This window comes from Micropterus dolomieu, linkage group LG12 (assembly GCF_021292245.1).
Source record: "Micropterus dolomieu isolate WLL.071019.BEF.003 ecotype Adirondacks linkage group LG12, ASM2129224v1, whole genome shotgun sequence".
Taxonomy (NCBI): domain Eukaryota; kingdom Metazoa; phylum Chordata; class Actinopteri; order Centrarchiformes; family Centrarchidae; genus Micropterus; species Micropterus dolomieu.
In genome coordinates, this window is record NC_060161.1 from 11,950,450 (window position 1) to 11,971,620 (window position 21,171).

Here is a 21,171-nt window from a genome sequence, read left to right on the forward strand (position 1 = left end):
GGAGCACAGCAGTGTGACGTCTTCACCAGACTGGACCTCCACAGTCTGAGACTCAGAAACTGAGACAGAGATCCAGCCTGAAACAAACAGCAGATGACAAGAAGACTGACTTGTTATAAAGTAACATGACAGTAAACAATATCTCTTAATGAAATGTGTAATAAGTAAAAAAGTTTTAAATTAAAAATAATTAAATGGCAGTACTTACTGAGGCTGCAGAGAATGAAAGTTGTTATCAAGGTAAAGTTCATCATAGTGCTTATGACTGAAGCTCTGCAATGTCCGTAAATGAAGTGTTCCCCATGAAGTGTGCTCTCAATGCAAAGAGGCGGGCTGTTTTGTTGCTTATCATGTTGCTCAAACTGACCACATAAATGCTGTGAGTGTTGACGCAAACATTTAGCCTCACAGAGCATAAGACAAAGTTATTTTTCCAATGAATGTTGATTTATTGTCATCTTCACACCAAAGTACATAATATACAATAATGAACAAAGGAGGACGAAAAGGATTCACATAACATGCCCTCAGATAGCTGATAGGTGAAAATGTAATGCTGTATAGTCTTTGACTGAATAACACCAATATATAGATTTATATATATAGATATACTTTTGAGATTAAAGTTAACATGTTAACGCCTGACGGTATTTAGATATTTCCTACTGATGGGAATGTGTGCTTGTAGGTAAGCCTGGATGAAATATTGGAAGCATAGTGTAATCAGTTACTCAATGGCTGGTCACTAAGATAGGTAACCACCATAGTAATGAGTAGTCAAGGTATCTAGATAACTGGAATTGGGCCAGATCATAGGTTTACTTGCTGAAGCCAAAAGATGGATTATGAACACAAGGCACTGAGATAAGTTTACCTGAATATATTAAATGCAATGAATAAGAAAGGTAAATACCACCAGTAAACAGTAGCAATTGGATACAAATGCAAATGGATATATGGCAATAGGTAACAAGTGCAATTACAAAGTAGTAAAGTGGAATTTGAATTTAAATTTATCAGTGCATAGACCCTTGAGATGCAGCGTCTCGTCTCGTCCAAAAACATGCATACATGATACAAAGACAAAACATAACTACTATGGAAATACACAAATACATAAATAGTGTCAGTGTGCACGAGCCGAGCTAACGCCAATCTAGGTCAGCTATAGCCGGAGAGAAAAAACCAGACAACGTGTCTCTTCCAGTGGTGCAGCCAAGCGGGAAGCTTCCGGTCAGCGATCTGATGCGAATGCAGAAGTCCCTGAAACCTGTATTCTATTGAACGGCCAGCAGGGGGCGACTCTTCTGGTTCCAAAAAGAAGTCCAGCTCCATTAGAAATAATGGCAAAATGACCCTACTTCTCACCTGAATAATTACCTCGGTAAACACTTTCTTAAGCAGTTTATGGTCTCAGTCGCTAGTTTCAAGTCTTGTTCCATACAAAATGATGTTCATTTAGTAAATAATGGTCCCATTTATTTTAAAATAGACCTAAAAGCAGAGTATGTTTCTATGATTGAGAAGTTGTTACCATGGCGACCTGTCAATCAGGCTAGAACCGACTCCTACCCTCGGCACTGTGTAAATTTAACCAGCGCTGTTGAAAAAGCTTATTAGGAGTCGGCTGTTCACTTTCTCTGGTGAGTACATTTAGTTTTAAGACTGTTGTTCGCTAGACAAAGTTATCAGCCCTGTTCAAATGACAGTTAACGTGAGTTAAAGATGCACCTAGCTAGCGCCGCAAACAGCCATTAGCTGCACCGTATCGTCACTTCCGCTGAAGCAGGCTGTCTTATGGCCTGTCTGCGCATTGTCCCCAAAAAGACAAGCGGCTTCTGAGCCACCCTGGATCTCTGGTACCTGAACAAGCACAATGGAGAAAAGGCGTTTCCACATGCTGACGATAAAGAAACTGCTGGAGCTGGTGCAGCTCAGTAACTGGTTCATCACCATCCACCTGAAAGATGCATATTTCATGTCGAGGTGACACAGTAAGAGGGAGTTTTTACACTTCGCCTCTCAGGGAGTAGCCTACGAATACGAATAGGCTTCCCGTCAACTACTCGATAGGCCTACACACGTTCAGCAGAAGCATGGACACCGCACTGATTGAAGCCTTGGGTGATCTCCACATAGCCCAGTTGATCTTGCACCTCAACAGCTTGGGGTTTGCGATCAATTGGGAAGAGAGCTCCCCACAGCCGCTGCAGCGAGCGGAGTATCTGATTTTGCTAAACGCCACCAACCTGAGAGCATATCTGTTGGGACAACACTCATGGTGGTTCACAAGCTGCAGTAGAGGACAGCAGAGGACAGCAGAGGACAGCAGAGGACAGCAGAGGACAGCTATGACTGCGCTGTCAGTGATGCTGCTGTTGGGCCTCAGAGCAGCAGTCCATCAGGTGGTCCCTCTGGGCTTGCTGCACATGCGATGGCTACAGTGTTGGTTTGCCAGCCTGCATCTGAACCTCAAGAGGCAAAAGCGATGCATGGTGACCCCCCCGCCCTGCTGTACCTGAAAGCCCAGTCTTGGAGAACAGTGGGGAGCTGACTTCATGCCCCAAACGGAGCAAGTGGAGATTGCAACCTGATGTGGTTCAGCAGAACTGGGCTTGCTTTGGGAGAGCAGAGGTGGATCTGTTTTCCACCCACTTCCCGCTGTGGTTCTTGATTCAGCCACAGGACAGCCCACCCCTGGGAATGGATGCGTTTCACATGCGGCATGGACAGAAGGGCTACTGTATGTGTGCATGCGTGCCCCATCTCATCCCTCCAGTTAAGTGAGGCGGAAACAGTTGTTTTTCATTCTGGTAGAAGTGACGCAGCCAACAGTGACAGAGTCCTGGCCTGTACCTCTGGTCTGGGGGACTCTGTCACAAGGTTGAGGCATCATATGCGCAATGCTGGTGTTAGACCAGCGTCTCAAGGTTTGGCTCCTGAAAGGGAGAGGCCTTCGTTAAGTCATGTAAGCATTGTTATTATTTTAACTCAAACCATTATCTTTTCCTAAACCTAACCAAGAACTTTTGCTGCATCAACCTAACCAAATGACGACATTTCACATTTTTATTTAGAAATTCTAACTGGACATTGCATATTTATTCTTGATAGCTTGACTGTGGCACTCCACACGTCCAAAAATGATGCTAAAGGGATACCCAAGGCATTAAAAAGAGAGGCCAAGGGGCGTGAGGAGTTAGGAGTGAGAATGTGGAGACCCAGGACACAAGCTGTTTCAGACATGCCCCTCCGGAAGGAGGACTAAAAACTCAAGCCACATTCTATCTGCAGCTGGCCCAGGATCCCCACTGTCACTGACTGTCATGGCCCCCTAACCCTCCATCCCTCCCTTACAGTACTACATATGTTTGGACATAGGAACCTGAAATATCTGCCATATTACACATATTAGTTTTTTATTCCCTTATATTTTGTAGATCTTGTCAATTTCATATTTTTATATTTATACATTTATGTTAATTGTCATGCACCAAGTCACTAAATTCCTTGTATGCGTAAACCTACTTGGCAATAAAGCTGATTCATAAAACAAAGTAATTCAAATCTGATCACAAGTAGTCGTTTGACTGCTACTGAATACCTCATCACCATAAAGCAGATACTCACTGCTGTCTGCTTCCGTTACTAATTTAGTAAACTTTACAGACGAAGATGCTGTCAGCTCTCTGGGGGGCACGGGACTTGCCCACACATGCATGCAGACACAGCCAGGCCAAGGTTTGACCTTAGATAACTCATGATCTGCAGCTCAGTTGTGCTCACACCACACTGTGCTTTCTCTTAAACAAGGGATGTGTATGTCACCGACTCCTCCCTGCTTGCAAACTCTCCCTATAAGGACATTTGACAGTCACATTTGCTGGCTCCTCCTCCATCAAACCAAAAATGTCTTTGTTTTTTGTTTGAGATTATGATCAAGGACAAACAACATCAATACGATAGAGAGAGCAACAGAGAAATAGGCATTTGAGAATCAAAACTAAACTACCAAGGAAATATATTTGCCTTAATCTTCTTTACAAAAAAAACAAATTCATCTTAATTCTTCCCACCTGATATCCTACACTTAAGATACTGGATATTTGCTGGAGCAAGAATGTTTTGCTGCCGTCGCATGCACCTGTTGACAAATGAAAGGAAGAGCCACTTCTTCTGCAGACACATTTGTATTTCTCTCAGAGTGAAAGTGATGCTATCAATTGTTCTGGTATCTGGTAAAGTTGTTAAACTTGTGCCCTAACTTCAGTGTACATGCTCACATGAACACATCCATATGCCAACAGTCACTCAAAGTCAAAGTCAAAGTTCACATGTACTGCTCCTAGCAGGGTGGCCACACCCACCTCAAAACAGTCTCAGAAGAGCCTTAAGACATCGATGATCCTCTGTTGTGCGAAAAACAGCAAGTCATTTGATATTTTTGGTCAAGGCTGACGTTTTCATGGTGGGTTTTTCACTCACACAGACAATGTTTGTCACCACAGTGTGGTGCTTTATTCCGTCATTGTTTATTTTCTTTATGATTTTTTCCACTACAAATAAAGAGGCTGATATTATTTAGTCAGAAGCAAGTAGGTTCGTTCTCACAGTTTCTTTTTATACTTTGCTACAAAGCCTCGTGCCTTTCATGTGCTCAGACCGCACTGTGCTGTCTTTTCCTGTGAAGAGATGTGTACCTCCCTCACTCCTCCCTCCCCCTGACTGTCAAACTTACTCACAGGACGAGTCAAATGGTCTGCCATCACTGTCCTTTGTGGCTCCTCCTCACCAAACATCAAACATGTCCTTGTTCCTATTTGATAAAAGTCAGAGGCAGACAAAATAAGAAAGGCAGAGACTTTTTCTCAGAGAGAGAGGCAGAAAAAACACAAGAAAGAAAATGCAAACTGAACATGAATATAGGAACTCGATTGTACAATATGTGTCCTTCCGCAGGTGGCAGCAGATTAATATGATAAATCACCAGTCAGAGCTGCAGTTCCAGTTTCTTCCTGCTGGCAGAATAAATAACATGAGCTTCCACTTCTGTCTCTGATGCAGGCCTGCTGCTTCTTATGGTTTTTGAATATGAAGTCAGTGCTGCTTCCTTCAGGTCAGGAGAGTCCAGGGGCCTATAAGAGCAGGATCTGAGCTTATCCAGATAACTTCAGGGTTAACTCTGGGTTTTCAGTACTACGACAGTGGTTCACTTCTTACCAGGGTAGATAGATCGCCATGGTAACTTAGGCTGAACGGCTAACCTGCTCCGGAGTAGCTACGAGAGCTGCTCTTGGGTAATGACATCACCATCTGTAGGAGATCCCACAGACTGCGGTGATGTGGAGAAACTTTTGTATAGCGATATCATCCTACAGAAACTGATTGAAAGCCTTGTAAGCTACTACTGTACAGGTTTTTACAGTAAGCCTGCTTACCGCTTTGAAGTTTTACATGTTTCATTTGCTCCCCAGTCCATTTCATACAGCCTGTCGCAGCCGTTAATATAAATGGGTTTCATTTTTCTTATGTGAGGCTGAATATTATGAACAATTTGGTAGGGATATTGAAATAAATTTTAATATGAACGTAGACTATTTATTTTAGGTTAGTAGCTATCTTATACGTTATCACAGAGACTGGTCATGTTCTGCCCCACCTTTTACGGTGTGGATGCAGTTAATGAGGTGAGTTTTCAGTAGCCTAAATGTTGAGATTCAGTCTTTCAACCATATTTAGAACACATTTTGTGGCATGAATGGATTTTTCTTTTCATTGCTTTACAAAGTTAATTTAGAACAATGTTTGGACACTTTTGAGTGTTAAATGAAATTTATCTCATTTAGGGCTGCAGCTAATGATCCTTTTAGTACTCAAAACCTCTACAGATTATTTCATGGATTCATCAATGCTGTGTTCAAGAAGTACTTTTGCATGCCGGCGACGGCAGCCTTCAACTCAACAATCAATCATGATTTCAGCTATATGCTAAAGTTGCTGTTACTGTTACCTTGTCTGTGGTCTGCTGGCATACTGCTTTCTGATCACCTGCCGTCGTGCTGTTGCGGTAACGGTAGGCCACATATTGTTTTACGGTGGACGGACTGTGACATTACAGAGTTGTTTTTCTTTTAGCTTCTCCGCCTTGACTCCTCCCATAAATTACTATGCAAATGACCAGAAATATACCGTCACCTCCTAAGGTCCAAATAATAGTGGGCAATCCTGCTGCAAAACTTTCACTAAGTGCAAGATCAAGGGGCTGATCAGTAAAGTGGAGGCAAGAAGAAATATTTTATTTGATCAGCAACAAATGCAAAATGACAATAACAGTTAATGCAGCCCGCTTGGAGACTTGTAATGGCTGAAAAGACGGGAAAAGAGTTTTCTAATACAGAAATCTGGGTGTCTGTGAGGTGGAAGTTAGCACAGACTGTTTAAATGCAGCTTGTTCACAAATAAAAGAAGATTCAGAGAGTTTAACAGAATTATATTATTCTAAACAAATAATTTAGGTAGAAAGGTAAACATTAGATAAAAGAAAGAAAACCCACCTGTTTGGGTATCTAGCCTACCTGTATTTGTACCGGGATGTCACAGTTCCGCCAGGTGGGTCTGTCTAATGCTGGACCCAGATCAGCACACAGATCCAAAAGCATGACTCCAGGGAATCTAAATCAAAGTACTAGGCAGTCATCATCATGGGCCAGGAAATCTTATCCTTCTACTCTCTAATCCTTCCATTGGTGTTCTGCAGAGCCAGAGAGCAGCCATGCAGCATTATGCACGAGTGTAACGCAGTATGGATATGTTTACAGCAGTCAGACTGAGTCATTCACACCTCAGTCAGTGGTCTCCCCCACTCTGGGAGATCATTTGAAGATGGCGGTTAGACAGGTGAACACATTTTTTAATGTTGGTTTTGTTATGTTCGGTCTGCATCATGATGACTGATGATGAGGAAGGAGTGTAGCAATTGTGTGGCTTTATTTCCAGATCTTTTAATTTACACATGTTTGCAGGTGGTGAAGATGTGCAGGGTGAGTTGAGGTGAGAATGCAAATCTGTTTGTGCGCCACCGCGGTGTCTCTGTGTCAGTCTGTTCACTGCAGCGTGTTTATACACGAAAACTAAAACGAATGCACAGAGAATATGATTAAAAACTACTGACGCTAACTTCTGCAATTCTTTAATGCTATTTGATGTTATCTTGGATTTTTATGATAATTCCACCAGCGATAGTTTAAGGACTCAGAAGCCAAATTCACGTCTAATATCGGGGAAAGGCAGATGGAATCCTGCCACCTGACATTATCCTGGCTTTAGGCAGGTCCACAGCTGACCCTGGTCCTCTCCTCTTCGCTCCGGGGAGGGTGATGAAATATTTAGCGGCCATTAATTTAAAATCTGAGCTGGCACTTGGCTTGTTTTATTTCCACAACTTAAAGGTGCAGTATGGAATAGTTATGGCTCACTAGTGCGAGCAGAAATAACACTGCTGGTTTGAATGTTTATATGATAAAGTGATAACATGTGATATGAAGTGAAATTAAATATGTGAGAGCCATCATTATCTATTCCTCTCACATTCAGTTTTAATTCAGTTTAATTGAATTCAGTTTTATTTATATAGCGCCAAATCACAACAACAGTTATCTCACAGCGCTTGTCATAAAAGAGCAGGTCTAGACCGTACTCTGTGATGCTATTTACAGAAGCCCAACAGCTCCCAACAAGAGCAGCACTAGGCGACAGAGGCAAGGAAAAACTTCCTTTTAAGAGGCAGAAACCTCGAGCACAACCATGGCTCAGGGTGGGCGGCCATCTGCCTTGACCGGTTTGGGTGAAGGAGAGAGAGAGAGAGAGAGAGAGAGAGAGAGAGAGAGAGAGAGAGAGAGATGTAAGGAGAGAGAGAGGGAGGGAGGCAGCCTACACAATATACACACAGAGGTACAGACAGTAAAGGTGATGTTGCTATAGACTAAATGAAAAATACAGATATTTATAGTAGTGTTAATGACAACAGTCGTAATTTTAATGATTATAATAACAATAATAACAATAAGACTAGCAACAATAGTTGTTGCAGTAGAGGGTGACGAGCAGCCACAGATCCAGACTCCACAGCTCCAGAGCCAGAAAACCTGCAGGAAGTGATAGGAGAGAGGAGAGGGACGAGAAAGCACAAGACTACCGGAAAGGGGAGAAGTCGAGTTAGTAACATGCAATAATGGGATGAGGTTGCATACAGAGGGAGAGAAAGTAGAGGAGAGAGGAGCTCAGTGCATCATGGGAAATCCCCCTGCAGCTTAGGCCTATAGCAGCATAACTAAGGGAGCCAGCCCTAACTATAAGCTGTATCAAAGAGGAAAGTCTTAAGCCTACTCTTAAATGTGGAGATGGTGTCTGCCTCCTGAACCCAAACTGGAACCTGGTTCCACAGGAGAGGAGCTTGATAGCTGAACGCTCTGGCTCCTAGTCTACTTTTGGAGACTCTAGGAACCACAAGTAACCCTGCATTCTGGGAGCGCAGCACTCTGGTGGGGTAGTAAGGTACTATGAGCTCTTTAAGATAAGATGGTGCCTGACCATTAAGAGCTTTGTAGGTAAGAAGAATGATTTTAAATTCTATTCTGAATTTTACTGGAAGCCAATGCAAAGAAGCTAAAACAGGAGAAATGTGATCTCTTTTCCTGGTTCCTGTCAGAACACGTGCTGCAGCATTCTGGATCATTATTATTTTGATATTAAACCACAACATACATACATGATCAAACTTTTATTGTGTATCAATGGATATAATTAGGTTTTTCAGTGGCTACTTCATTGACAAAGGCACAGTAACAGCAGTGGAAACACTATTTTGAAACATTTGGTGAGTTTTGGTACTTTGAAGTTTACTCACAGAGCCAGACAAAAGTTTGCGCCTCGGCCTGCACATTCTCACGTCACGTTCATTTTTATACATCCCACGTGTGCGTGAACTCCAGCGTATGTAACCTTTTTGTGCATAGGGAGCGTTTATACATGAGGCCCAGGACCCCGGCCCACAACCTTTCCTTCAGTCTGTTTTCCAGGTGCGGCAACAGGTAATTGAAGCTGTGGATATTCCTTATTGTTTGTCAGTTGTCCAACAATGATGTGCAAGAGTTGCTCCCTGTGATATTGTATAATAAGTTTTGCATGGGCATGTTGCGAAAATGAAAAAAATAATAACATAAAACAAGAAAAACACAGTTGAAGAAAATCCTTCTCTGTGTTGCTGTTCCTCAACTGTGGCTCAGCAAGGAAACACATTTGTTTGAAGGGCTTTAAGCAGCATGAAGGAAAGATGTGGTGAGACCGTTGTCTCGCAGCAGTGAAGAATGAATTTTAAAGCTCAGCTAACATTTTGTTTTACAGCCACAAGCTAAATTTGTATTTCTGTTATTGTGTTGTAATAAAACCTGCTGAGTGACGAGTCTAAGGCTCACGGCAGCGAAAAAAAACTCACACAAAGAAAATAACATTCACTGACTGCAAAGAGTGGGCAACATCAGCATCACAGCTGATCATTCTCTGATCGCGGTTTTAGAGGTGATCATTTTTGTGTCTTCTCAGAACTCTTTTCATCTTTTTTACCTCACTCTCTGTGAGAACAGCACAGTCTCTTTGCAGTACTCCCTCACCCTGTCTGAATGCTAGAAATTGTAACTATCCTTTAAAGTACAGAAGTGTTTTTCCTAAGAGAAATATTTCCCAGCTTAATGAATCCTAATGGTACTTTCAGATAGAAAGTGAAGTGAGCGCTGGGGTCAGTGCCTTTACATACAAAGACCCGAAATTCCTGTTGGGTGGTGCGGAGGGGCGACGAAAAGGCCTTCATCTGAGTTGAAAATCTTCAACTCGAGCGAGTTGAGATTATCCAGATGTCACCGACGGCTTCAGAGTGTTGTGTGAAGAGGACCAGGCAGAGGGGAGAAGTAAGACGAAGTCGGAGAGCTGCTAAGCTGTGGGGAAAGGCAGAGGACAGAGCAGTCCTGCAGCTGTTGGACAAATAAACACCTGTAGTCAGGTAGGATTACACTCTGACAAGCCGTTTACTCGCTCGGAGTAAACTGCTTTTTAATAAATAGGCTTTTTACTTTAGTTTTTGGAATTACAACATTGACATCTTCACTGGAGCTTCTCAGCAGTTCCAGTTCCACTATTATTGTTAGTGTCGGATGGCACCCAGAGCTCTGTTGGACTACTACTTCATATTTATATAAAAACCGGACAAAACTGGTCATTACTTGGAGAAAAGAAAGCGAGGAGGTTGAACTACATGGTGAGTTCAGAAAATGTGTCTGTAACTTTATAACAGCTATCGTTCACATTGTATTTCTGCATCAGTTTGATCCATTTTTGCAGATAAATCACAGCAAAATATTTACTTTGGGTTCAGACAGCTGTGGTAATCGTGGTATCGCCTTGTGTGTGAACACTTGGCAGTTGTCCAGCGATAAAACCCCCGTGGGGAAATTGTTGCGAGTATTCAATTCATGTTTGGTCTGAATGCACAGTAGGAGTCCTCGAGTAAGTCTTCAAGTGCTACACAAGTCTGTCAGCAACAAATGTGAGATAAAAACAAATTAATTTAACTGTGATATTTTTATTTGGTGTCTTTTGTGGTTGTTTGATGAAACGTTGTCAAAGAAACACACTGGAGAAAAAGCTGAAGGCCGGTCTTCCTGTGGTCGAGACTTCTCTTTAGGCTGATACAGACAGAACAGTTTTCTCACCACACATGCAGTACATGTTCATTTAAAAACACAACCAGGATGTAAAACCCATACCAGTATAGACAGACAGTATATTAAGTCACCATTAGAATACTGTCTGTATGCATGTTCTCTAATTACATCTTCAAAGAGAGATAAGCATTAACCACAAGTAAGAAGCTTTTTTTTGTGATGCTAAATTCTGCTGTCCACCACCCACACAAAAGCACAACTGCAGATTAACATGACAAAGCATCAGTTACATCCTGAACAGCATTTCTTGTTTCCTCAGTCTATCTAGTAGCAGAATACACAACATTGGGCTCCACTTCTCTTCTTCTTGCTTTTGCACTGAAATTCACTGCTGCGTAGTTCAGGTCATCAGAGCCCAGGTTCTGTTAAAGAGAATATTTACAGTCACTTATCTGACCAAGCTGAAATTTAGAGAAAAAACTACAAATGAGAAGACATAATTTAAAATTACAAAACAATTAAAAGTAATTTATAACAAAGGATTCACCGCATTCTGTTGTGGATTCTGTTCTTCACTGGCAGCTGAGTGACAAAGAATATATCTAAGTTAAAAAACATTTACATTTGTATTCTCCCAACATATTGACAAAACTTTAAAGATGGAAAAAAAACAATAAACCAAACACGAGATACAAACAGGAGTTTTAAAATAAAGTACCTTTCTGAACGTTCCTGTTTTTAACAACCAGACAGATGATGACCATTATGAGGAAAACAGTCAGGCCGCCCAGGATCACACTCATCAGGTTTGGTATTTTATCACACTCAGCTAAAAGAAAGATAATATAATTAGAATCTATTTTCTCTTTATTGGCTTGAGAAATGCTAACATTAAATTGAAATGTTAGTTAGCTGTACTGTTTTTATCAACTATCTGCACAATGAAAGAAATCTTAAAGAGAATCTTACTTGTAGACTTTCTGTCAGCGTCATCATGAGATTCATCACTGCCTTTTAACAAAATGAAGATATATTTAATCTTCATTTTTTACTTAAAAATTTTTTCATCACATTTGTTTTGACAATGATTCTCATATATTTTAGGTCAGTTATTAAACTTGCAGATATAGAAACACATAACAGAAGAACAGATACTACAGGATTTTATAATCTTACCTTCAACATTTAAATGTATCACACTTAAAACTGTCTGTCCCTCTATGAAAAATCCACAGAAATACAGCCCAGAGTCAGAAAGATTCACTGTCTTAATTTTGAGAAAGACAGTGGAGGTGTTGGAGCTCATTTCAAATGTTCCGTTTTCTACTCCATCACAGTATTTAGGATCGCTGTCAGCCTTGGTCATAATGGAGATACAGCTGGCCTTGGTTCTGTTGACAACTCTGAACCAGGTTGTCATGGCTTGATTTCTGGAAATGTTGGTAGTCGACAGTGTGACTTCTTGACCAGGCTGGACCTTCACAGTCTGAGACTCAGAAACTGAGACAGAGATCCAGCCTGAAACAAACAGCAGAGACAACAAGAGATGTGCGTGTTATAGAAAGGTAAACAACACCTCTGAATAACTTATACATAAGAAAATAAGTCTTAATTGTAGAAGCAACAAAGTAGAGAGAAATGTGTTGGCAGTACTTACTGATGCTGCAGATAATTAAAGCTGTTGTCAAGATGAAGTTCATCATAGTGCGAATGATTGCAGTTCTGCAGTGTCTGTAGTTAAACCGTGCTCCAGGAAGGGTGCTGTCAACTTAAGAGGCGGGCTCTCTTATCATGTTATCCAGTTGGTCAACTGACCTCATACATGCTTTCAGAGTGTGACACCAAATGACTTTGTGTGAATGTAAATACATGTGTTCTTTGTTGTTTTCATTTCAGAGTAAAATTGTTCAAGTTAATTTAAAATGTGAAGCAGATTTTAAGGGACTTGCTACAGTCTTACAGACTTTGACCACAAGGGCGCAGTATTGAGTTATATTGTTTATACGTTTCACGATGATTGCAGCTGACTTGATAGTCTAACGCTGACGTGGGGATCCCGACCTTGTCCCAGAGGGGTTGCAAGAATGCTACTATAGACACACAAAAAAAGAAATAAATCACTAGATGGACTAAAGTTGTGAATAGAATCACTTTGGGTGAACACTGTAAATATTTTGCACTGTTTAATCCAGTAGGTGGCGGTAATGACAACCGCTAAAACACCAAAGAAGAATAAGTTAAGAATTAGAAAAAGGCAACGTTAAGGTAGCTAGTTAACGTTTTTTCTCAACAATAAGTGACACTGGAAACGGAGAGCTAACAATAATGAGGAGAAATGCACAGCAGAAAACTGAACAGAACAAAATGACAAAGAAAATTAGAAAATACGACGAAAAGTACGTGAATATATGAATATTTTCTTAACGTGCGCTAAAGAAACAGTTTCAATTATGTGTGGGAAAAGAAATGCAGAGCAGCCAGCATTGATACCAGTGTCAGACGATACTGTGTCTAACTGCATTGGGCGCATTGCAAAAGACGTGGAAGAGCAGGTGATTGCTAAAGTAAAACGAAGTGTGTATTTTTCTTTACAACTTGACGAGACCGTCGATGTGTCCACAGATGCACAAGTGCTTGGACATGCCAGATTTGTTGAGGAGTGCCATTTATTGTCAGATGCACATGTTATTTCGCCCAAGTGCATCATACTTTCTTCCTGTTTACGTGCGAACAAAAGTGAAAGTGCGTTGAGTTGTGTGTCCCGGAAGTTCCACGTGGGTTTGGTGAAACTTGCTGAAGAAATCACCTTAGGAGTTACTAATAACAAAATAATCGCATTACTTGCGAACTGGTTCTTGAACTATCCACATAAATGGAGGAGAGAAAAATAAATCAAACGTCCCTTTTCGTGCGTGTTAACACTTTTCTTTAGTGCCAGTTCATGAGGATACAGAATGCCAAAGAAGTCTTTCGAGGGGTGGAGGTATTATTTCATAATATTTCGTGAAATGACAGGGATACTCTCTAGTGTACCTGTGGCGAGGCTGTTTAGCCTGGCAATCTAGTGCTGACTTCAAGGAGGAACAGGTTGTCTGATTTGAGAGACTCCTGCCCAGGGTGCGAACTACGGGGGAGCCAGGGTGAGCTTAGCAGCCTTTAATAAGACATCAGCTCCCCTAAAAGCATGATTTGTGATTTTTGTTTATTTTTTAAAGTAACTCGTAATGTGTATTCCATTACTTTTTTTGAGTAACTACCCCAACACTTGTCATAGCCCACTGCTGTTTTTTATTGTATTTTATTTTATTTAGTTTTCTTCTTTCTCCCAACATTTATGGCTGTTAAATACTGGTGGTTTAAATGTTTAATGTGCTTTAAATTGCTTTTTGTGTAGTTTCACATCAAATCAAGCTCAGTTTAAGAAGACCTGTCTTTAAAACCATTCATTCAAATGTCTATGTGTCTGTCTCTGGCTGAATCCCAGTCTCCACACTGTATTAGTTATTTGAAAATAACCTCTTGTCCACAGCTAACTTTCACATAATCACTTTACTCAGCAAGAACCTGGAAAATATTCAAATCAGGTCCCTTCTGTGCCTCCGCTGTAAAGAAAGTAAAAAATGCTGTTTTGGCGTAGTCCAGGTGACGTAACATATGTTGCAAAGTGCAACCCATTATAGCATTTGGGGCCCTTGCAGCCTCTTGCACTTAAGCACTTATCAAGTAACGTCAGTAAAGTCTGTGAGGGTTAAGGGTTTAGGATTTAGGGTGAGGATTAGGATTCAGCCTCGGCCTGTCTCGATCTTTCTTCCTGCTTCTCTTAATCAGCTGATACAGGTGTCCACTCTCAGTTGACTAACCAGAATTTGCCACGATCTTTCATCAGACAATCCTATTGCTGCTGTCCAGAGCAGGGGTCTCATTTATAAACGTTGCGTACATACAAAACAGGGCTGGAAACGTGCATACGCCACTTCCCAAGCAAAGGTTGTGATCTATAAAAAGCAAACTTGACGGGGAAATGTGCGGTCCTGTAAGTAAACTCTGAACCACATATACGCACATAAAGAGGAGAAATGAGAAACGGCGACTCACATGGCAGAAGGATAAAACGGTTAGAAATGAATAGGCCTACTATTGTGTAAAATAAATCGAAATATTTCCTCTGAGTATTATAGGCTCTGAATAAACAAACACCCGTTTGATTGACTTTCCCTGAAGCTGGAAAAAAAACACACAAACACAAGAGATATCAAGGAGACATCTGTTTCTGCAAAAGAACGCCAGAAATATGTTGTACAGGAGTCATATTAATTAATACTTGCATGCAGTGCAATTTATTCTCATAAATAAGGTGAACAGGAGGACAAATTAAATTTAAATTGATGCCGTTTTCAGTGCGTCAGTAGAACAAATATGAGACCATAGTTTCATATATTGTTATCACATGTTCGTTTCCTTATCGAGCCAAACGCTGTGCGCCAGTGTGTGGATATGATGCTCTGCTTGTAAAAACACATTATGGAAATCAGGGGATGCCCCCTCCTGCAGATCCGTTATAAAGGGGTGGTGCTCCGGTGCCCCCTTGCCTCCGGTGCACAAGCGTTGCGTGAAAGTGCGTTTTTTACCCACCAAACAACTTCAGCTTCATCAAAAGGAACGCCAGTGTCACACTTAGTTAAATTTCATTTTGTAGCTTCTCTGTCAGATTTTGCCTCCTTTTCTTCCTGCAGTCAGTAGGTATTAATATTAATGAGGGGCGTTTCACTGACCATTTATAGGCAACTATGGGCGTTTGAAGGGTCGGACATGGGGCTCCCTCACATGCGGCACATTTCAAGATGATTGTGATTTATAAAGGGAACAAGTGTGCGTACGCACGGTTTTATAAGTCTAAATATTTTTCGGCGTATGCCATTTGTGGCTTTTGGGCACACATACACTTTTAGTGAGGTTTCTACACACAGGACCTGGGGTCTCATTATAAATGAGACCCCAGGTCCTGTCCTCCCTAGGGCCCTAAGCAAAATTCTGCTACAGGGCCCTCCTACCTGACTCATGAGCCATGTTAACAATTTGCCATTGCTGCACAGTCACACCTGACACCACAGTGCTGTCACGACAACCCTCACTCTGTAATAAGCCTGAATGGAAACCTCTTCTAGAAAAATCCAGTGCTGGTTTGACTGGACCTCTGTGCACTAACTCAGTCATCATGAAGTCTGTTAAGACTGGGGGCCAACCTGATTGGTCATTTTGTGGAGCAGCACCTGTTCCATTAGGGTCTGAGCTTCTTGTATCTGATGCCTGTGTTTCACCTGGGTTTGTGGGATTAGCTAAAGAGGTCTGGCCTGCGTCTGTGCCAGTACTGGCTGACGATCCATCATCTACTCTACTAGCCCCTGTAAATTATAGATAAGAATTAGAGGTGCAACAACTAATCGACGTAATCGAAAAATCGATTTTTAAGTTTGTTGCTGAATCGATTTGTTCATGACATCATCGGCCCCTAACGACACCTTCACAACCCAAAACCTCCAGATTGAAGGAGCATTTCACTCTTCACTCAGCCAAAAAGGTTCTGAACTGCAGCATCTGCAAAGCTGACCTTTCCTGGCAACACTGGAGCATCTGAAGAGGAGGCACGTTACATTGTGGCTCTGTGGATAATGAAGACTGGTCTTGGTAAGATAGTCAGCAAACTAGCTTCACGTTAAAGCCATGCTGCTTCACGTTATGAGCTGTAACGTTTGGTCATTAATTGTTAATGGCGTCGAGAGTAGCAATTAAGTATGTTACACAATGATCCCGTTCACTTTCAGATGTGCTCTAACTTCATAATCATAAACGATCATGGCGACACCTGGACAACGTGTTGCTGTAGAGTGCCCAAGATAAGACAAGACCGGACCAGTTTATACTTTATAAAGAAAAGAGAACAGTTCTCCTGACTCTGCGTGAGGTAGCGGCTAATCCGCCCCAGACCTGCTTAAAAAAATGAAGAGTTTATGGAGTTGTTGAGTTAGGGGAATCTATGTAAACTTTGTGAAACGCTGTTTACTACAACATTGTAATTATCGGTCCCCTCTTGTAAATTCAGCAAATGTAACACATGAAATTATTCCTGTCTTTGTATAAATATAGTGTCAGTTTGTCCCGGTGTGTTGCATGCCTGCTGAGAGTTGTGTGCACCTCGTGGGTGGTAACGTTCATTTATGCAGAGAAAAGAGGTGGATGAAAATGTTGCAGGTAACCTGCAACAGCTGTTCTGCCAAATCATGCAACCGTCTCTTAAGGTCCTTTCCAGACACTTTGCTGTGCACATTGATCTTACGCGGTTAGCACCAGGTTTCCTTTAATACATGAATTTTATTATTTACTGAGAGATGTGCATCCATATTGCTGAGTCAGCTCCACTTATCAACAGAGTTGTAACTGTGTTGTCTTATTTTAAAATGAGGTGTGTCATCAGGCCCATACATTTTCTGGACTTTTAAAACCCCTGAAATAAAACATTTTTGTTTCTATTGTCTGTGTGAGGCCCCCCCTTTTTGTTGCCAGCCTTGAGCAGCGCAGAGAGATGCACTGCAGCTGCACATCAACCAACAGTACTGTTATCTGCTGACATCAGACTTTGAGAGGAGAGAACAACCTGACTGCTGTTCCTACAGTTAACTCTGAGAGTTTTTTTCTCTTCTCATGCCCAGAAGGATAGTCCCTCTTCATCCTCTCATCACTGTTGTAAACATCTACAGTCTAGGACAGTCCGACTCTGCTGCTGGCAAACTTAAATTTGGAGTGAGTTCAATCTCAAATCGTTTTGTTTGTTTACCTTTTTTAGTACAGGTTTCAACTGGTAACGTCACAGCGCTATGAACTGTGGGTAATTCCTTTAGGCAAATTCTGGAGGGATGCGGACTTACAGAAAGTGTGCATAAAGGGCTCAAAAAGTCTGTGAAAGGGCCGTCATACAATTAATGATTTGAGAGTAAGACAACACTATGCCCTTGTGGACTCACTGGGAACGCGCCTTTGAGTACATCAGTGTGGAGATTGGGATTGAAGAGTGGAGAAACATGTGTGAAGACATCACACCTTTATGAGGTTTTCTACTTCTCTGGTTTGTTGGTGTAGTTTGGTGAGACATAAGACCACTTCTGGGACTGAGCTGCATGAAGAATCCTTGGTAATGTCTCATAACATCCTGAGTTGGAGCTGCAGGCGGACTACATCCAGCTGCTTGGAAAGATGAAGATGAAGATGATCATGATGATGATGTAGGTTCAGTTCCACTTTGTGGCCCTTTGCTGTATCAATCATTATGGTCTCTCTTCTTGCTGTTATCTGCATGCTGTCCTGGTCAAATCTCCTCTCCAGTTCTGAAGGCACCAAATCCACAGCCTCATAAACTCAACCTGAATTGTTCATTTCCTGCTCTCCTGGAACAGAGTGTCTGTCACCACTTTAAGTCAGATTTTGGGCATGTCATCACTCTGGAGTTATCTCACTGTCATCTCTCAGTGCTGTTATTTGTCCTTTAAGCACATTTATACAATAAAGGTCACCAAGCGCATGGAAAGCACAATCACTGTCTTTCACATAAATCCACCTGTTTGAATGCACAGCTGAACTTTTCTGTTCCGAAACAGCACTGTACAGCGTGTGGAGTGAATGGCTTCATGTGAGACTGTAAAAGTGTCACTCTGCTTCAGTAGATTAAACACTATGTGAAGATAAAAGAGCGAGTGAGTCTGTCAGAGGTGTGAAGATACAGATATACAGAGATCTCCCTTATATAGAAAGAGCTGTTTTTCACCACAGTGCAAAGTGCAACAACATGGGTGTGTGGCTGTCATAAATATTTATATTCATAAATACATTCAGACATGTAACACATGATCACAGTTAAAATATCCAGTTTCTGATGTATATATATATATATATATATATATATATATACAAAAGTAGAACCTGATCACTTTGGCAGAGGAAAGTCAGCCAGTATTCACTGCTTCATGTCCGACTTTATTCAGATTCAGATTCAGATTTAATTTAAGTGACCTCATGATTTTCAGCTCAGCTGTGCTCAGACCACTCTGCTGTCTCTTCCTGTTAAACAAATGATGCGTGCCTCTCTCACTCCTCCATCTGCAGACCTCCATCTATCAATTGTCTTTATGGACAGTCTCTCTAGAGTTAGAAAGACTCATGAGACTAAAAGATCAAGATTTAAATAAGAAAATGGTAACCCCCCCCAAACCCACATAAGAACATCAATTGATGAATATGATTAATAGCATTATTCTATCTGCTGGCACCATAAACAACATGAGTTTCCACTTCTCTCTCTGATGCAGGCCTCCTGTTTCTTATTGTTGTTGAATACAAACTCAGTGCTTTCAGGTCATCAGAGTCCAGATTCTGTAAAGAGGACACACAGTTCCACACGTCAACTAGCTGAGTTTGTGAGAAAAATTAAATCCCAACATGATTCAACCACCTTTAATGAATTTAAATATTTAATAGTAAACAGTAAAACTTGATTCACCTCACGCTGTTGTAGATTCTGTTTTTTGTTGGCAGCTGAACAACAGAGACAATATGTCTAATCAGGTGACCAAGATAAACATTTGTATTGTTTCAACATATTCACACAACATTAGAAGAGAGAAAAAAACAAGAAACCAAACACAAGATCCAAGCAGTTGCTTAAAACAATATTGTACCTTTCTGAAGTTTCCTGTTTTTAACAACCAGACAGATGATGACCGTTATGAGGAAAACAGTCAGGCCGCCCAGGATCACACTCATCAGGTTAGGTATTCTATCACTCTCTGTTAAAAGAAAGAAAATATAGTTAGACTCTATTTTCTCTTTAGTGGCTTGAGAATTGCTAACATTAAACTGACAAATGTTAAGTTAGCCGTACTGTTTTGATCTTAAAAATGACTAGAAGTGAATCTGCACAAAGAAATCTTAAAGAGGATCTTACTTGTAGACTTTTTGTCAGCGTCACCATGAGATTCATCACTGCCTTTTAACAAAATGAAGATATATTTATTCTTGATTTTTAAATTTTAAATGTTTTTTATCACGCTTCTTTTGACAATGATTAAATAGCCAAATGAAAGAATCTTACTTGTGGACTTTTTGTCAACGTCATCATGAGATTCATCACTGCCTTTTAACAAAATGAAGATTTTACTTTTAAATGGTTTTATTATGCTTATTTTTTCCACCTATGTGTTTTAGGACAGTTATTAAACTTGCAAATAGATAGAAAGACATAACAGAAGATACCACAGGATTTTATAATCTTACCTTCAACATTTAAATGTATCACACTTAAAATTGTAAGTCCCTCTATGTAAAATCCACACAAATACAGCCCAGAGTCAGAAAGATTCACTGTCTTAATTTTGAGAAAGACAGTGGAGGTGTTGGAGCTCATTTCAAATGTTCCACTTTTAAATCCATCACAGTATTTAGGATTGCTGCCAGAGGCGGCCATAGTGGAGATACAGCTGGCCTTGGTTCTGTTGACCACTCTGAACCAGGTTGTCATGCCTGAATGATTGAAAATGTTGGTAGTGGACAGTGTGACTTCTTGACCAGGCTGGACCTTCACAGTCTGAGACTCAGAAGCTGAGACAGAGATCCAGCCTGAAACAAACAGCAGAGACAACAAGAGATGTGCGTGTTATAGGAAGGTAAACAACACCTCTGAATAAATTATACATAAGAAAATAAGTGTTAATTGTAGAAGCAACAAAGTAGAGAGAAATGTGTTGGCAGTACTTACTGATGCTGCAGATAATTAAAGCTGTTGTCAAGATGAAGTTCATCATAGTGCGAATGATTGCAGCTCTGCAGTGTCTGTAGTTAAACCGTGCTCCAGGAAGGGTGCTGTCAACTTAAGAGGCGGGCTCTCTTATCATGTTATCCAGTTGGTCCACTGACCTCATACATGCTTTCAGAGTGTGACACCAAATGACTTCAAGAGACACAAGACAAAGTTATTATTACAGTTATTTTATATTAAGTTACCAAATGAGGTTCAAACCAAATAAAATAAAAAGTACTTCAAGGTCGTTATGCAAGATGGTCACATCAAATTCAAAATTCTGCTGCGGGGCAACTGTTGCATTAGGGTCTGCTTGTATCTGATGCTGGCTGAACATCTGTGGCTGTCCTAGTACTTGTTGATGATCCACATCTACTCTACTGACAAACTGAAGCATGGCATAGTAAATTATAGATAACATTTCATGCCAGATATTAATGTTATCAGCTCCATCAGGGCCTTTCAAACTGGCTCCCCCAGGATTCCTTTAATACATTTTCAGATATAAAATACAATTTATACCATGACTTTACTGAATACATGATGGTTATTATTTACTGAGATATGTGCATCCATATTGCCCAGTCTGCCCTGAGATGTAACTGTGTTGTC

The 21,171-nt window shown here is 41.0% G+C and overlaps 2 protein-coding genes and 1 long non-coding RNA gene across 4 annotated transcripts in view; all 3 read right to left on the reverse strand.

The window, feature by feature from the left end:
• The window catches only part of LOC123980455, a 35,868-nt gene that overhangs the window by 11,514 nt on the left and 3,183 nt on the right, over window positions 1-21,171 (reverse strand). The gene's annotated exons all lie outside the window — the stretch shown is intronic.
• Window positions 10,962-20,688, reverse strand: LOC123980453. 2 transcript variants are annotated; one of them, XM_046064861.1, is made up of 7 exons: window positions 20,518-20,688; window positions 20,037-20,378; window positions 19,855-19,896; window positions 11,685-11,726; window positions 11,434-11,544; window positions 11,263-11,297; window positions 10,962-11,137 (listed from the first exon to the last, which is right to left on the reverse strand). In XM_046064861.1, exons 1-7 carry the CDS (start codon window positions 20,561-20,563, stop codon window positions 11,036-11,038), a joined length of 720 nt encoding a protein of 239 aa, XP_045920817.1. In that variant the 5' UTR covers window positions 20,564-20,688; the 3' UTR covers window positions 10,962-11,035. The 2 variants fall into 2 exon arrangements, with proteins under 2 accessions (XP_045920817.1, XP_045920818.1); XM_046064862.1 differs by lacking the exons at window positions 19,855-19,896; window positions 20,037-20,378; window positions 20,518-20,688 and adding exons at window positions 11,892-12,233; window positions 12,373-12,457.
• LOC123980463 lies at window positions 19,024-19,554 on the reverse strand. The gene is made up of 3 exons (XR_006827504.1): window positions 19,442-19,554; window positions 19,264-19,298; window positions 19,024-19,136 (listed from the first exon to the last, which is right to left on the reverse strand). It is a non-coding gene; the product is annotated as an uncharacterized LOC123980463 (long non-coding RNA).

Coding starts and splice junctions, on each gene's coding strand:
- LOC123980453 (XM_046064861.1), bottom strand. CDS start 20,563: ATGATGAACTTCATCTTGACAACAGCTTTAATTATCTGCAGCATCA. Junction 20,379..20,517: donor TTTAATTATCTGCAGCATCA/GTAAGTACTGCC, acceptor TGTTTGTTTCAG/GCTGGATCTCTGTCTCAGCT. Junction 11,727..19,854: donor CGTTGACAAAAAGTCCACAA/GTAAGATTCTTT, acceptor TTTTGTTAAAAG/GCAGTGATGAATCTCATGAT.